General features: G+C 37.8%; 1 protein-coding gene across 1 annotated transcript in view; it reads right to left on the bottom strand.

Moving 5' to 3' along the window:
* The window catches only part of prkcea (protein kinase C, epsilon a), a 65,373-nt gene that overhangs the window by 32,390 nt on the left and 18,899 nt on the right, over positions 1-14,084 (bottom strand). The window contains exons 3-4 of the mRNA XM_056255613.1: positions 638-803; positions 97-131 (exon numbers count right to left, since the gene is read on the bottom strand). Of these exons, the coding sequence (XP_056111588.1) occupies positions 97-131; positions 638-803 (201 nt within the window). The remainder of the gene's footprint in view (positions 1-96; positions 132-637; positions 804-14,084) is intronic.

The following is a 14,084-nucleotide window of genomic DNA, read 5'->3' as shown; positions in this document are numbered from 1 at the left end:
GGTAATAAGATATTTAAAAATAAAGATGAATCAAACCAGGCAATATTATAATTGATTTTATTATCACTGTACATAAGAGAATGGCGTCTTACTCACCCTGGCACTGATACCCCTGTTTCCCCAACACACCCCTGCAGAACCACAGAGAAATAAATGTGTTAAACAACTCTGACACACTGAGCAGTTCTGTTTCCGACCAGCAGAGGGTGGGTTGTGCTACAACACAAATCTCTATAGCTGATTCTGTCAGTGGCAACAAGCAGCATTGTGTATAGCCACAGGGACACACTAGGTATGCCAGGTATGCAAATAGTTAGACTGAACAGTTATTACTACTGGGAGGAACTGTTTGCAGAGACAAAAATAAACATCTGTCTAATCTATAAAATGCCCTCCGCACTGGCACAAAGGACAGTGGTTCTAATTTGCTTTCAATGTTAATATTCATTACACAAACTCCTTTGTTGTAATCAGGAGGAGGAGTGCTTGTGATTAGCATCAGGTTTCGCCTTTGAAAATGACATATATCTGACATTTATACATCTGAAAAGGACCTTATAATAAAGGTAGTCCTGTATAGACGTAGCTATTGTGGATGACATGCAGGGCTACAGGTGAGGAGCAACACGCATCTTACCAGATGAAATCTCTGCAGTGGGAGCAGTAGGTGGGCTGTCTCAGGTAGGTGGCCATAAACTTGTGGCCGTTAACCTGATGGACACGCCTCCGAACCGCCCCCTGACGTTTTCGTGGACGCATCCGCTCACGGAACACTCTCTCCTCATTTTCATTGGATGACGCAGCTGCAAAATAAAATGAAAATGACATTTAACGATAAGTTAGTTGAATGTGTTGGACGCAGGTGAATTTTATTGTTTAGTTTATCATCACTCATAACGCATTCATCAGAATATTGCACGATTTCTAGTTCTCCTTATTCTGCCCTAGAAAGGAAAAAGGCAGTAACTGCATTTTTGGTAAAAAATGAGTTATTATCATTTTCATGACATTCAATGCATCCTTTGTTATGTGACAAAACATCTTATCTCAAATGTGTGTCGTTTTGGAGAAAAATGGTAGTCGTTTGTACAGTAACTGCAAAAAGCCCTAGTGAAACAAAGCAAGAGTACAGTAACATCGATTACTGTATTCTTGTTATGTTTTACCTAACAAAAAATAACCGTGTTTCTGCGCAGTGTAGTTACTGTTGCCATGGTGAACACACAGCTGATTTTCGGGCATCCTCACGGGACGATTTTAACATTCGCGATTTCACCCTTCTAACTTCCCCTAATTGTTCCCCTACCAAACTATCCCCCTCCCCTAAAAGAATGAAAAACATATTCCAGAAAGAAAAAAAAGGTGCACGAGCTCCATGTAGTAACTTTAGCGGTTACTATGATTTTCGCGATATAGCAGTTCAGTACACTTGAAATTTAATCGTGATAGACTACTGTGAATATTAAACCGCAATAATAGTACTATTAAATACAAATCCTACATGTTCTGTGAATAAATGGTGCAGTCGACGCGCAGTTTCATTTAACACACACACACGCTGAAGCACGTGTGACGCTCAAGCTGTTTTTTGCCTAACGTTATATTGGGACACGACTGCATGAACTTACTCTCCAGACTCTAGATCAGCTCTTAAAGTCACTTTGTGAGCATTTAACCGCTTCATTTGAGGAAAGCTATCGTCATGTCATAAACACAGAAACTCAAAGGTCTTCACGGCAACCCGTCAAAATAAAAGTTCGGTTTAACTTGACAGAAATATATTACTGTTGTGCAGAAGAATTTAGAAACGTCTCAATGTAATAATAATACTAACACTAATACAAATAAATTAAGATTAAAACTGAATTTTTATTCAATGTTTTCATTTTAACAGTAAAGCTCTTTGTGCAGCATGTTGTTTGACCAAAAATGTTTAATTTCATATGATTAAAAGAAATGTAATTAATAATATATTAGAATTTTTACATATTTTATTTTTAATATTCATAGAATATTTTTTAAATATTGTATAAGTTTAATAATAGTTTATAATAAAAGTGTCATGATTTCAATTAATTAGACGTTATTTTTGATTACTAAAAAATTACACCACGTATCCGTCACACACCCGCTCCGCTACACTAGTTTCGCAACACAAAAATGTTGTCCAAATGGTTCCAATTATTTCACATACAGTGTATCTAACACACCCAGAGCCCAAGTTGTGGCAAAATAGTTTTTGGAGAATCTGTAGTTACTGCCTTTTTCCTTGGTATGGTGCCACGTTTTTGGTAAGTAATACAAAGCAAGAATACAGTAACTGCAAAATAGGGGTAAAATATCAAATTAAATACGAGGATTGATATGTACAAAGAATAAGCTAATATAAAGTAACAAAACAGCCACATGTCCAATAATCTACCTACAACTACTTAGGCTGGATGACAGGATAACTTGAAAGTCATTTTTCTCTGTTCTGCACTCTGCGTAGTTACTGCCTTTTTGCTTTGTAGGCCAGTATTACATATTACAATTGTATGGATTATAAAGATATCTAAAGAAATTTTTAAAAATGGCTACACTACCATTCAAAAGTTGGAGTCAGTAAGATTTTTTTTAAAATGAAGAACACATTAACTGATCAAAGGTTACAATAAAGACAATTATATTGTTACAAAAGATTTCTATTTCAAACAAATGCTGTTCTTTTGACCTTTCTAATTGTTAAAGAATCCTTAAAAAATATATAAAGCAGCACAACTGTTTTCCACATTGATAATAATACAAAATTTAGCTTGATAACCAAATCAGCATTAGAATGATTTCGGAAGGATCGCACAACACAAGCTGAAGTAATGGCTGCTTTCCATAGCAGAACAAAAAAACACATTAACATAATATATTAAATATATAAAAATACATATAACCATTCATTTAAATTGTAATAATTTCACAATATACTTTACTGTATTTTGACCAAATAAATGCAGCTTTGGTAAACATAAGAGACTTTTATTGAATTGATTTTTTCAATGAAATTAAATTATACTTCCACTGTCTATGCCATTTTTTCATACATCACCACCAGCCTGACATAGTAAAATTGGTTCAACCAATGGCGTGAGCATGGGGCGGAGCTACCTGTTAATTCAACCAATAGCAGACATGGGGGAGTGTTTAAGAGAACCTGTTTGAGAACAATCATTATTTTTGCGCTTCTGTTTTGCCATTACACGTCACCTTATGCTCTCCATCAAAGATAAATCACATACATATCCACACACTAGAACCCTGGCCACCACCAAACAGAACGCTCCTCAAGAAGCCTCATGATCTAAAGTTAACCCAGCCAGCAGAGAAAGTGAACAAACACATCATTGATTCTCAAGCAACTCTTCCCCTCACTTTGCCCCATTTGAGGGCTGCAGTAATTGTGTATGTGTGTTGATCATGAGAGAAACCGGCGGCCGAGGACCACCTGACCAACCATGTGACCCACCACCACGGCTCCATGCATTCCAGCAGTCAGGTGATGCCTTTGAGGGGGACAGCGTTCCTTCATCAGACCAACAACTGTGAAATTACATTCACATCACTACGTGTGTTGTGGCGGTGTCCATAATGTGCCCTGTGTCCGTCAATGAGTGTGAGAGAGAGAGTGGTTTCCTTGAAAGAGAGTAGTTTCTCCCTCTTGTTTGGTTCCAATAAACTTGTCATCCAACTCCTCCCACACTTCTTGTCTTTCAGTACAGCAGCGTATGTGTGGGCTGCATTATTTTAACGCTGTCTGTAAGAGGAGCTGCTGCAGAGGTGTGATTACAGCTAAGAATCCCCATAGGGTGGCAAGCAGCCCCCATAGAGCGACTAGGCTCAGCACAATTACCATTGCGAGCATCCTGGGGGACCATCTGTAAAAGTGTGCGTGAACGTCTGTGTGTATCCGAGTTCTGTCTCATGTCAGGGTGCTCCTGAGGCAAGTTGTGTGCTTGTTTTGTCTGATATCAGAGAGCGTCCTGTCTTCTGGAGCGGGCAGCTGCTCAGGAGAACAGCGTGGCAGCTAAAAGGGCCATTAGTGGGATAGATGTGCTTACATAATACATCATCCATCTGCTCAAAAAGCAGGGCTTAACCAGAACACACCTATACCTCCCAGCACAACACTGTTCACCTTAGTATACCACACACAGACACGCTGAAAGAGAAGACACGATAACAGTGGAGTTCATACTCTCTGTGTTCACTTTATAGATCTAGTCACCGTATTTAATTTGACATGAACATGAGGCAGGGAGGAAATCAATAGTTCTGTTTTAAAACCTAGCGTGCTGACTAACTAGACAGCATTTTAAGGCATCATAGGCCCAACATGAAGGCAGTTATGCAGCAAAATGATGCTTTCTTTAGAGATTTTGACCAAGGCAGCATCACATGTATATCTTTCACAGAGAAGGCAAACCTAGAATAGACAGTGGCAAGCTCAGTGAAAAAGTTCACCCAAAACAGTGGACAAAGTGACAGATTTTTATTTTAGTAGGACTTCTATTTTATAGTTTTAAAATAACTATTTTATCATTTAACATCATGCTGTTAGCTTAGCAACATGTAATAATATACATATAGTTGGGGTTATATACAGTATATGTAAAAGAGATGTGATGAAGGTGTACAGTAGACATACACCTTTACAATCATTATCGCTCTCATTCAAGTCTGATGACATGCAGCAGGTGAGAATGCATGAACACTTTCCCTAGTGACTGTGTCCATGGTGATCAGGGACGACGTGCACGTGCGCTCCACTAAACCACGGTCTCTCCTTTCCATCCACACTATACTCATCCTTCCACACCTCTCTGTTCCTCTTTTTTAATTTGTGTATATTTCGCCACTATTCTCCTGGTTGGCTTGTGGAAGTTTGAGCTGATGAGAGTTTTAGCCGAACGGTTGTATTCACCCACGGTCAGACAGCCAAGAGGAGCTTGGGGCAGCCTCCACCCACGCCAATGCCACTTCAGCCTCAGACACGCCACCCACAAGCACTCTCCAATCCAGCCAGAGCACAGCATGGGACCAATTAAAATGGCATCAATCAGAAAAAGAGAGGGATAGAGAGAGAGAGAGATTCCAAATCTGCTTATAACTCAATGACGGTCAGTTCCATACCTTCAGATTGATCAATGAGTGGCAGATGAGCCACACAACTTTCAATTTAATCATCCCAGGTAAAGTTTAAAGAGTTTAGAGCTGGACAAATAGTGCAGATTGATAGAAACCCCCGGAAAAGAGCATGCTGGTACAAACTGGTTAGTGCTGGTTAGGTGGTAGTCTAACTGGTGGGCCACCGTAACCTTCTTTCTGTTGAAACTGGCTGAACAAGGAAAGTTTGCACTGTAAACCGTAATAATTCGGCAAAACTAAAAAATTGAGGTGATTAACTTTAAATTTTGATTTTGTACTATAAACAATTTAATTGAAATATTGTCCAAGCTAACTGATACAATTTGAATGCATCAACATCATATTAAGTCAAATCTTTTGCAGTTAACTGTATGTGCTATTGTATAAAAGATACTATCACTATAGACTTGCATGTACACAGTTAACCCTTTAAGTGTCACCCCCCTTTTTTTGAATATACATGAAAATGCACGTTTCAAGCTTAAATGGTTGTAATTCAAGAATGCTTTGGAATATCGACGTAAGATTGGTCTCGTTTTAAAGAGACATTTGGCAGATTTTTGTAGAAGTGAAATAAATTAAGAAAGTGAAACAGAAAAAAGTTATAGAAGTTTGAGTTTATGAAAATGTATAATGTAAAAAATTTAATTATTCATATTTTATAGAAAATATATATTTTAAAAACCTGGGCGACTCTAAAACTGCAAAAAAAAATCAAAGTCAAAAATCTGAACAAGTTGTGTTTCAAATGTTAGGTTGATATCTCAAAAAATGAGCTTTCAGTAAGATTTTGTTTGTACGCAGTACCATACTTTTTCACTAGATGACAACCAGACTCCATTACTGCCCATATAAGGGTGCCTCCATTTCCATGTGTTTTGAGTGATATGAACCATTATTTCCACAATTTCATACAATTTATGAAGTAGACATCCTATTCAGAAGTAATATGAGAAGTTTGACAGATTTTGATATGAATTCAACCTCTAAGAAACACAAAAAGAACAAGTATGTGCGTTATAGCTACCTGCCACATCACAAATGGTGGAGCTATAATTTTTTTCTTTATATTTAAAACAATTTCAGACCCTTTTTTCTAAAATAATTGAATGGATGCTATCTTTTGAACTCTTAGCATGAAAACAAACTGAGGTTTCTACCCTTCTTTCATGATTTTTCATGTTCATCACTATTTCAAAATAAAGGTCTAAACACGCCTTAGGAGTAAGAAAATATTCTTGTTGCAAATTGATAAATTATGGCTCCTCTGTAATTCATTTTGAAAATCAATCACCAAATATGGAAACTAGAGATTGTAAGCTTTCAAATGATATATAGTTTGTCAAGAAGATTAGTTTAGGTTTAGTATAGGATATTACTGTTTTAAAAATGTAATGGATTTGGGCCCACCGGTGGGCCGGCGACATAAAGCATAAATATTCTTTTAAAAATGTTACAGCCAAACCCTTATAACAGAGGGTTATAAGAACCAAGAACCAAGACCTAATAACAGGCTCTACTCTTTTACCACAATGGCAATCCATGCAAAATAACAGAAACCCCTATAAATCCCAACATAAAAGGAACATTAAACACTAACGCATCTCTCCTTATATTAATATAGTGCAAAAACCTTATTCAGTCTGATTCAAAACACGCTGGGAACTAGACATCTGTTGCAACTCACTCAGTTTAGTTGAATAAAATTAGATATTACGTTTATGTATTCTTTTCTCTTAAGTATAATGAACTTTCAGTATAATATTTGAGTAATGTATATATATAGAAATATAAAATACCTTTAAATATATAGTACGAAACATTGCATATTAAAGCTATATGTGATTCAGCAAGCTCGGGTTATTTTTCATTTTTTGGTTTCAGTAAAATTTGAGTGAATGAACACATTTCAGTTTCATTTCATTCGGTTTTAAAGTGTGGTTAAACTGATCAGAAGGCTATACAACAGCATACCAGCAACCCATGTTGCAGAACAAAACAATGCCGGTCTTTTCAACAGGAGTGTTACACACTCAAGCTAGGCTATTAGGTAACCTGCATTTCATGTATGATTTATAGCAATTATTAAAAGAAAGAGTTATTATTACAAATTGGTCATTGCGAAATGTAATTTACATGAGATGACGAACCAAACGCACAGTAATTAATCAACACAGAATGGAACTCAAACCCCATATTGCAAAAGCTATAATCTGTTTTAAAATCATCTGGACTCAGTCAGATTATCTGAAGAGAAACTGCTCTTTCTGCTTTAAATGTGAACGTAACCTGGTTTGAGTGTGAGCAGTTCACTCCAGTACTTTATGTTGCTTCATAAAAGCATATGTAGTAAAAGATTGTGTTAATGAATAGGTTAACAGTGTGTTTTCAATTATTAGTTCAGCGCACAACGGACAGCAAAAATAGGCTCAACACACTGCAAGTGTACATGCAGCTACTCTCCTGCTGTGTGAGTAGCCTTTTAATACAGCCGGCAAAATAAATATGCTTAGAACTTAAGTCGTGTGTAATTTTCACAATAAGTGGCTGCAACGTACACAAAAGAGCACATCATCCAATTAAATAAGGAATACAGAGTACACTTCTGTTCAAAAGTTTAGAGCCAATACTTTTTTGTCTTTTTTTTTCTTTAAAAAAAACTACTTTTGAGTAAGGATGCCTTAAATTGATCAAAAGTGACAGTAACGACTTTTATAATGTTACAAAAGATTTCCATTTCAAATAAATGCTATTCTTTTGAATTTTCTATCCATCTAGGAATCCTAATTTTTTTTTTAAGTTATCACAGAAATATGAAGCAGGACAACTGTTATGTATCAACATTGAAACTGACCCCAAACTTTTGAAAGGTGAACTTTCACTATGTATGGATGGATGTATGAAAGATTGCTTCAGTCATGTATTTGAGACACACGAGTGTTGTATCTGGTAAGCTTGGCGGGTGATATCACAGTCCTACAGTATTACTGAGCCGCTGTGACGTAGTGATCTGAGATGTTATCTAACTAGCCATCTGTCACATGACTCTCTATCTCTCTAACAAAATGAGTGCAGATTATTCCGTTGAGGGTCCTTGATCGCAGGAAGGGAAATACATTAAGATCACCAGTGAGTCTTTCAGAGCCCCAACATCTAGAATAGATGTTATCGAACATAATATCGAGTTTTCATAATGCCACACATACCGAGCTGGATTTGAATGACAAACATCTGTGCGAGGTTATGCTAACTAATCCGAAAACTCTTCACAACGGCAAAGTCATTGCTCAGATTATGACCTTGTCCACTATTTCACCCTTCACTCCATCTCTCTTTCTTTCTCTCCTGCTCTCAGACCTCTCACCCACTCTATCCATCTATAAGTGTGAGCGCACAGGCTCGTTTCCATGGCAACCCCTGCAATCTAAACCATCTCAGAGCCTGGGCCGCCCCGCTGAACAAACACACGCAGCGACCGCAGAAGATCCCCTCAACATGCAGATAGACAGATTTGGATTTTAAGGGAGGAGTGGGGAAGTTGACGAGAGAAAGAGACAACATGGAAGAGAACATTTAGCGCACTGAAGCCTCAGATACAGAAACTCATTAAAGAAAAGAGAGAGGAAAATATAAAAATAGCCAATACCACCTCTCCTAGCAGCCCTGCATACATTTGCATGGTAAGCAGCACTGAGTGGTGAACACATGAACCCTGGAAGAAAGTTCAAGTGTAGGACGAACAGGAAGTGGATGGGGACAGCCAATCAGGAAGAAGATGGACAGAAATGGGGTTAAAGGGTTTGTTAGAGGACAGCTGTGGCAATATTTTTCGTATTGCTATGAATGCACATCACTGTGAAGAGATGACTCCAACTCCGTCAAGGACTTTAGATTATGCAAACTTTGAATCAACATGCACCAATGCTACATTTTCTATATATTGTAATCATTATGTTCACAGCTTGTAATAATTACTTCAATGAGCTCATTGTTTCTGCCTTAAATTAATACATTGTTAGCTAACTGCACTTCTGATAACGGATTACTCTAACTTGTAATGTGGATTTTGTGTAAAGCTGCTTTGAAACTAAATGTATTGTGAAAAGCGCTATACAAATAAATGTGACTTGAACTAAATAGAATAGTTTTTTATGCGTTTATAAAGTGTACTCAAGACAAGAGTTTTCAGAGTGTTCATCCTTTTAAGTAGCATATTGGTTATCTGAGATATTTTAATTGATCAGTACCACTCAATATTGGATACATATGGGTGTATATTGATTTATTTGGGTCATTTCACCACGATTATATTTTTGTGGGAAATTGTGAATTTTTTTCAGGATTGAACAGAAAGTTCAAAAGAACAGCATTTAAAATAGAAATCTTTTTTAACATTATATTTTTTCTTAAAAAAAAAAAATTCTTACTGACCCAAACCTTTGACCAGTAGTGTATAAATATTTTTATATAAACTTTTTTACATGCTGCCATTGTTTTGTCTCGCCTATAAGGTGTGTGTCTGTCTGTCTGTTAATCCATGGCTGAGTCCCAACTGCTATTTTCAGACAGTAAATCCTGAACAACTGACATGCTGCATCTGACAAAAACGTTTCTACTCTGTAGGGGTAAACACACAGACACAGACACACACAATTTTCATGTTTTATGAGGACTTTCCATAGACATAATGATTTTGATACTGTACAAACTGTATATTGTATACACTTACACTAACCCTACCCATCACAGAAAATTTTCTGCATTTTTACATTTTCAAAAAACATCACTTTTTATAAGCTTTTTTCCCTTAATGGGGACCAAACAATGTCCCCACAAAAACAAGAATTTCTGCTATTGCCATCTTTGTGGGGACATTTTGTCCCCATAATGTAGGGTTTACCAGGCCACACACACACACACACTTCCTACTTATTCCTTTTTTCAACCTTTGTTGGTTATCCTTTAATATGGTTAAATGTATTGAATGGTGGGATGAGTCAGAATCCTGAGAATGGAGGAATACATTTGGCTGATGAGAGGATCACTATAAATAGAGGAGGGTAAAGATAGAAGCACAGCGTCTGTCACCTCTCATCAGAAGGGTGAGCTGATAACGGCAAAAGGGACAAACTTACGCAAAGCAGGTGGGAGTCGGGATACTTTATTGCTCCCATTTTCTTTTCAATATCTCAAGATTTAAGTGTATATAACTGCACTCAGGCAGTGGAACAGACAGAAATATATTTCATTTATCCGAATGAAACATCTGTGACCAGCGCAGTCTGTAAACAGCAATGAAAATTTGCGTTCTGAATTGGTCGTAACACACAAAAGAACCTAGTGGGAGGCGGGTCAGGCAGGTAGGAACGTGGGTAATTTTACAGAAAGCAAGGACGCTGCAGTGCCTGAGCTATTCTGGTCTGCGTAGCTTGAGGTGCCACTGAAAATAGCTCAACTGCCCTTCATATCTAAAGAGAGTCTCTTTCCTGTGTGTGAGTTTGTGTGTAAGACTCATTGATTGGATCAGTTTGTGGATACAAGACAACACTCTCCCACCTCTAGGTACCAAAAACTGCTCTCACCTGCTATTGGTGGTTTGCTCTCCATGGCAGCGAAGATCAAAGGTTATGAGGAGGGATTTGTACAAAATTTTTTTTTTAAATAACATTTGTGCTCCCATTCCTCCAAACGATTCTGGTTCTTTAAAATTCCATTCCATTCCATTAATTATTCTTTTGAATATGAGGAAGATCATTTTGAAAAACTGAAATGCAATTGTGTTGCCAAATGCTGGGATCATTTAAAGTTTGTTCTTTGTTCAAATCAACAAAGAAACCAAATGTGGTAGCATACTTTATTCCTTTATCATTATATAACACCACTGATAAAACTCATAAACTGTATCTTAGTTTAAAATACACAGATTTAGGTCTCAAGAGCCTCAAGAACAACATAACACAGTTAAAGGTCGGTCACCTCAAGGACGATAAATAAAATAAAGTTTTCTTAACTGTTCAAATTCTGTGAGAATAGGGAGATCTACATCACAGCTGTAACGATAATGACACAGAGGAACAATAACAGTTGAATCCCTTTCAGAACAATTTTTTCCAGCTAATGAATGATAAAAACAAGGCAGACAATCATAATTTAAAAAGATTAAATATTGAGATTGATGATTGAATGATTTAGAAACCGCTCCAACTTATTCACAATTATTTGTGATTCATTAAAAAGAAACCGTTCATAAGAGTCTTTCACCTGAAGCCCCCTGAAATCAAAATTTAAGTTTGTTAGCTTTTAGTATGAATAGCCTGAGGTTATGAATAAGCTGGTTTGTTCCAAAACAATGAAAAAATCGCATTTAGGAGATATAAGCATTCAAAACTTACAGTCTCTCACTTCCGCTAAAATGCATCACGGATTTTAATGACATCACCGCGGACTTCAGCTTCTCATCACATCTTCTGTCCAATCAAATGCTCTCTTGAATATAAAGCGTCCCGGTCGCGATATTTTTTTTCACAGGATGGTAGGGGAAGACTCATGAATATTCATTAGGGAACTCATCCCTGATTGGTCTGATGACCTACCCCTAACCCCGCCCCTAAACCTACCCGTCACTGGGGGTCTGATGACTTACCCCTAACCCCGCCCCTAAACCTACCCGTCACTGGGGTTAAGACCAATCAGGGATGAGTTCCCTAATGAATATTCATGAGTCTTCCCCTACCATCCTGTGAAAAAAAATATCGCGTCCCGGTCCCACTCCCCATGCTATAAATACCACCTGGCCAAAGCGACCGTTGACACGTCACGGAGCAATATGGGTTGGAGATGTGTGTTCGGTACTCAAACGCTCGAGTTGTATTCCGTTTTCCAACTGTACATTAGTTAGGAATGAAATGGCTAGAATTTATTCACACCTCTCTACTATTGAATCCAACGTATCACCAGCGCTCAGATTCGCTTCCATGGTGCTGTCAAGTACGACTTGCAGTCTGTAAGGTAAACTAAAGGCTATTGGCTATTTGAAAAGGGGGAGGAGCCATTCAATATTTCCCACCTTAGCTTCCCGTTTCAGTGGAAATGACGTCAACGCATCATACAAAGCTGTGTGTTCCAACTTCCAAGGCACTTCAGTGCGCCTTTAAGAATCAAACTTCACTGGTCAAGCTTTTTGTGTTTGATTCACTAAAAGAACCAGTTCACAAGAGCCAGTCAGTTGAGAGTAAAACCTCACTTGAGCTGTTTGCTTTTGATATACTTAAAGAATCAGCTCATAGACATTAGCTTGGTGATCAGATTTCACTGGTCACGCTGTATGTTACTGATTCACTAAAATGGTTTTATGCTGGATAGTAATGCAGGGTATTTTAGTATGCAGTGCGAGAACCATTACCAGAAGAGAACGTCGTGAAAATAATGTGCTTCTTTAAATGTTCTTAATTAGAACTGGTTCTTGGTTGTCTCGCAGCAGGGGGCGATCATCCTGTGGTCTGTGTGGGTCCTAACACCCCATTACAGTCATGGGGACACTATACTGTCAAAAAGCGACGTCCTTCGAATGAGACGTTAAACCAAGGTCTTGACTCTCTGTGGTCATAAAAAAATCCCAGGACTTCTTTTGAAAAAGAGTAGGGGTGTGACCCCGGCATTCAGGCAAAATTTGCCCATTAGCCTCTGTCCATCATCATGGCCTCCAAATCATCCCATATACACTGACTGGTCAGTCTCCTCTCCACCAATAAGCTGGTGTTCTGGTGCACTATGGTTGCTGTTACATCATCCAGGTGGATGCTGCACATTAGTGGTGGTTGAGAAGATCCCCCCTCCTCCTCCTCCCATATGTAAAGTGCTTTGAGTGACGAGAAAAGCACTATATAAATGTAACAAATTATTATTATTGGTTCCCAACTCTACTCATGATCTAATAGGGAGCTTTTTAAAAGTTTTTTTTCTTTTTTGAAAGTGCTTTTTGATACATTCTGGGAGTTCTTAAGAGTGTGCACATCTATTGATATTTTATCAGTCTCTACTAATATACTGGACTGACCTGATCTTTATTTTGTGTTGTTGGGGTTCTCATGCATGTCAAATCACCCCACCCAGGCAGGTCAGAACAAGCAGTGCTTTGGATCAATAAGAAAGATCAACCAGAGATCAATAGATGTATGTACAATAATATACAGAACAAGGCTTTACTCTACCACTGGATATAAACTGGAGGGATGCTGAGCGCTCATTTATGCCCAGAGCAAAGTCACACATTAGCACTAACTGACTGTTTGCAAGGAGACGCTAGAATTAAGTGATCTCCAGCCAAGCTCATCCTCAGTTTACTGACACCTTTGAAAAGAGGCCTGTGATTAACGCAACATCCAGACAACACAACTGTTATTTAGACACAGAGCTTAAATGTGTGCATTTTATTGTCTGTTGCGACTGTGTGGATGTGCCTTTGTGTGGGCGCTGTGTTGTTGTTTGTTGCCCCTTACATTTGTGCGTAAACGTACACATTTGCAGGTCTATTATCACAGCTCATTGATGAATTAACCTAGTGTGTCGAAACACCAATAAGCTGTCAAATGAAAAGAATGATTCATACTTTAATAGAGCTAGTTAAATCTAAAACAAATATTTGGTTATCATTTACTCACCCTCATGTCATTCCAAATCTGTATGGTTTACTTGTTTTTTTTTAGCAAATTTAGAAGACTATTATTATTTGTCATAAAAGTGGCGTTAAGCAACAAAAAAATGACAAAAAATATCATAACAGTATTATGTCCATATATGACTCCTTTGTTCAAAGTTTTTTTTTTGTTCAAAGTAACACTTTGGGCCCTATTTTAACGATCTGAAACGCAAGTGTCAAAGCGTAAAGCGCAAGTAACTTTGTGGGC

The sequence above is a fragment of the Rhinichthys klamathensis genome, unplaced genomic scaffold (genome assembly GCF_029890125.1).
Source record: "Rhinichthys klamathensis goyatoka isolate OS25496 unplaced genomic scaffold, OSU_Roscu_1.1 h1tg000121l_1, whole genome shotgun sequence".
Classification (NCBI taxonomy): Eukaryota; Metazoa; Chordata; class Actinopteri; order Cypriniformes; family Leuciscidae; genus Rhinichthys; species Rhinichthys klamathensis.
Note: the sequence above shows the minus strand (reverse complement) of the source record. Positions and strands in the feature narration are given on the sequence as shown.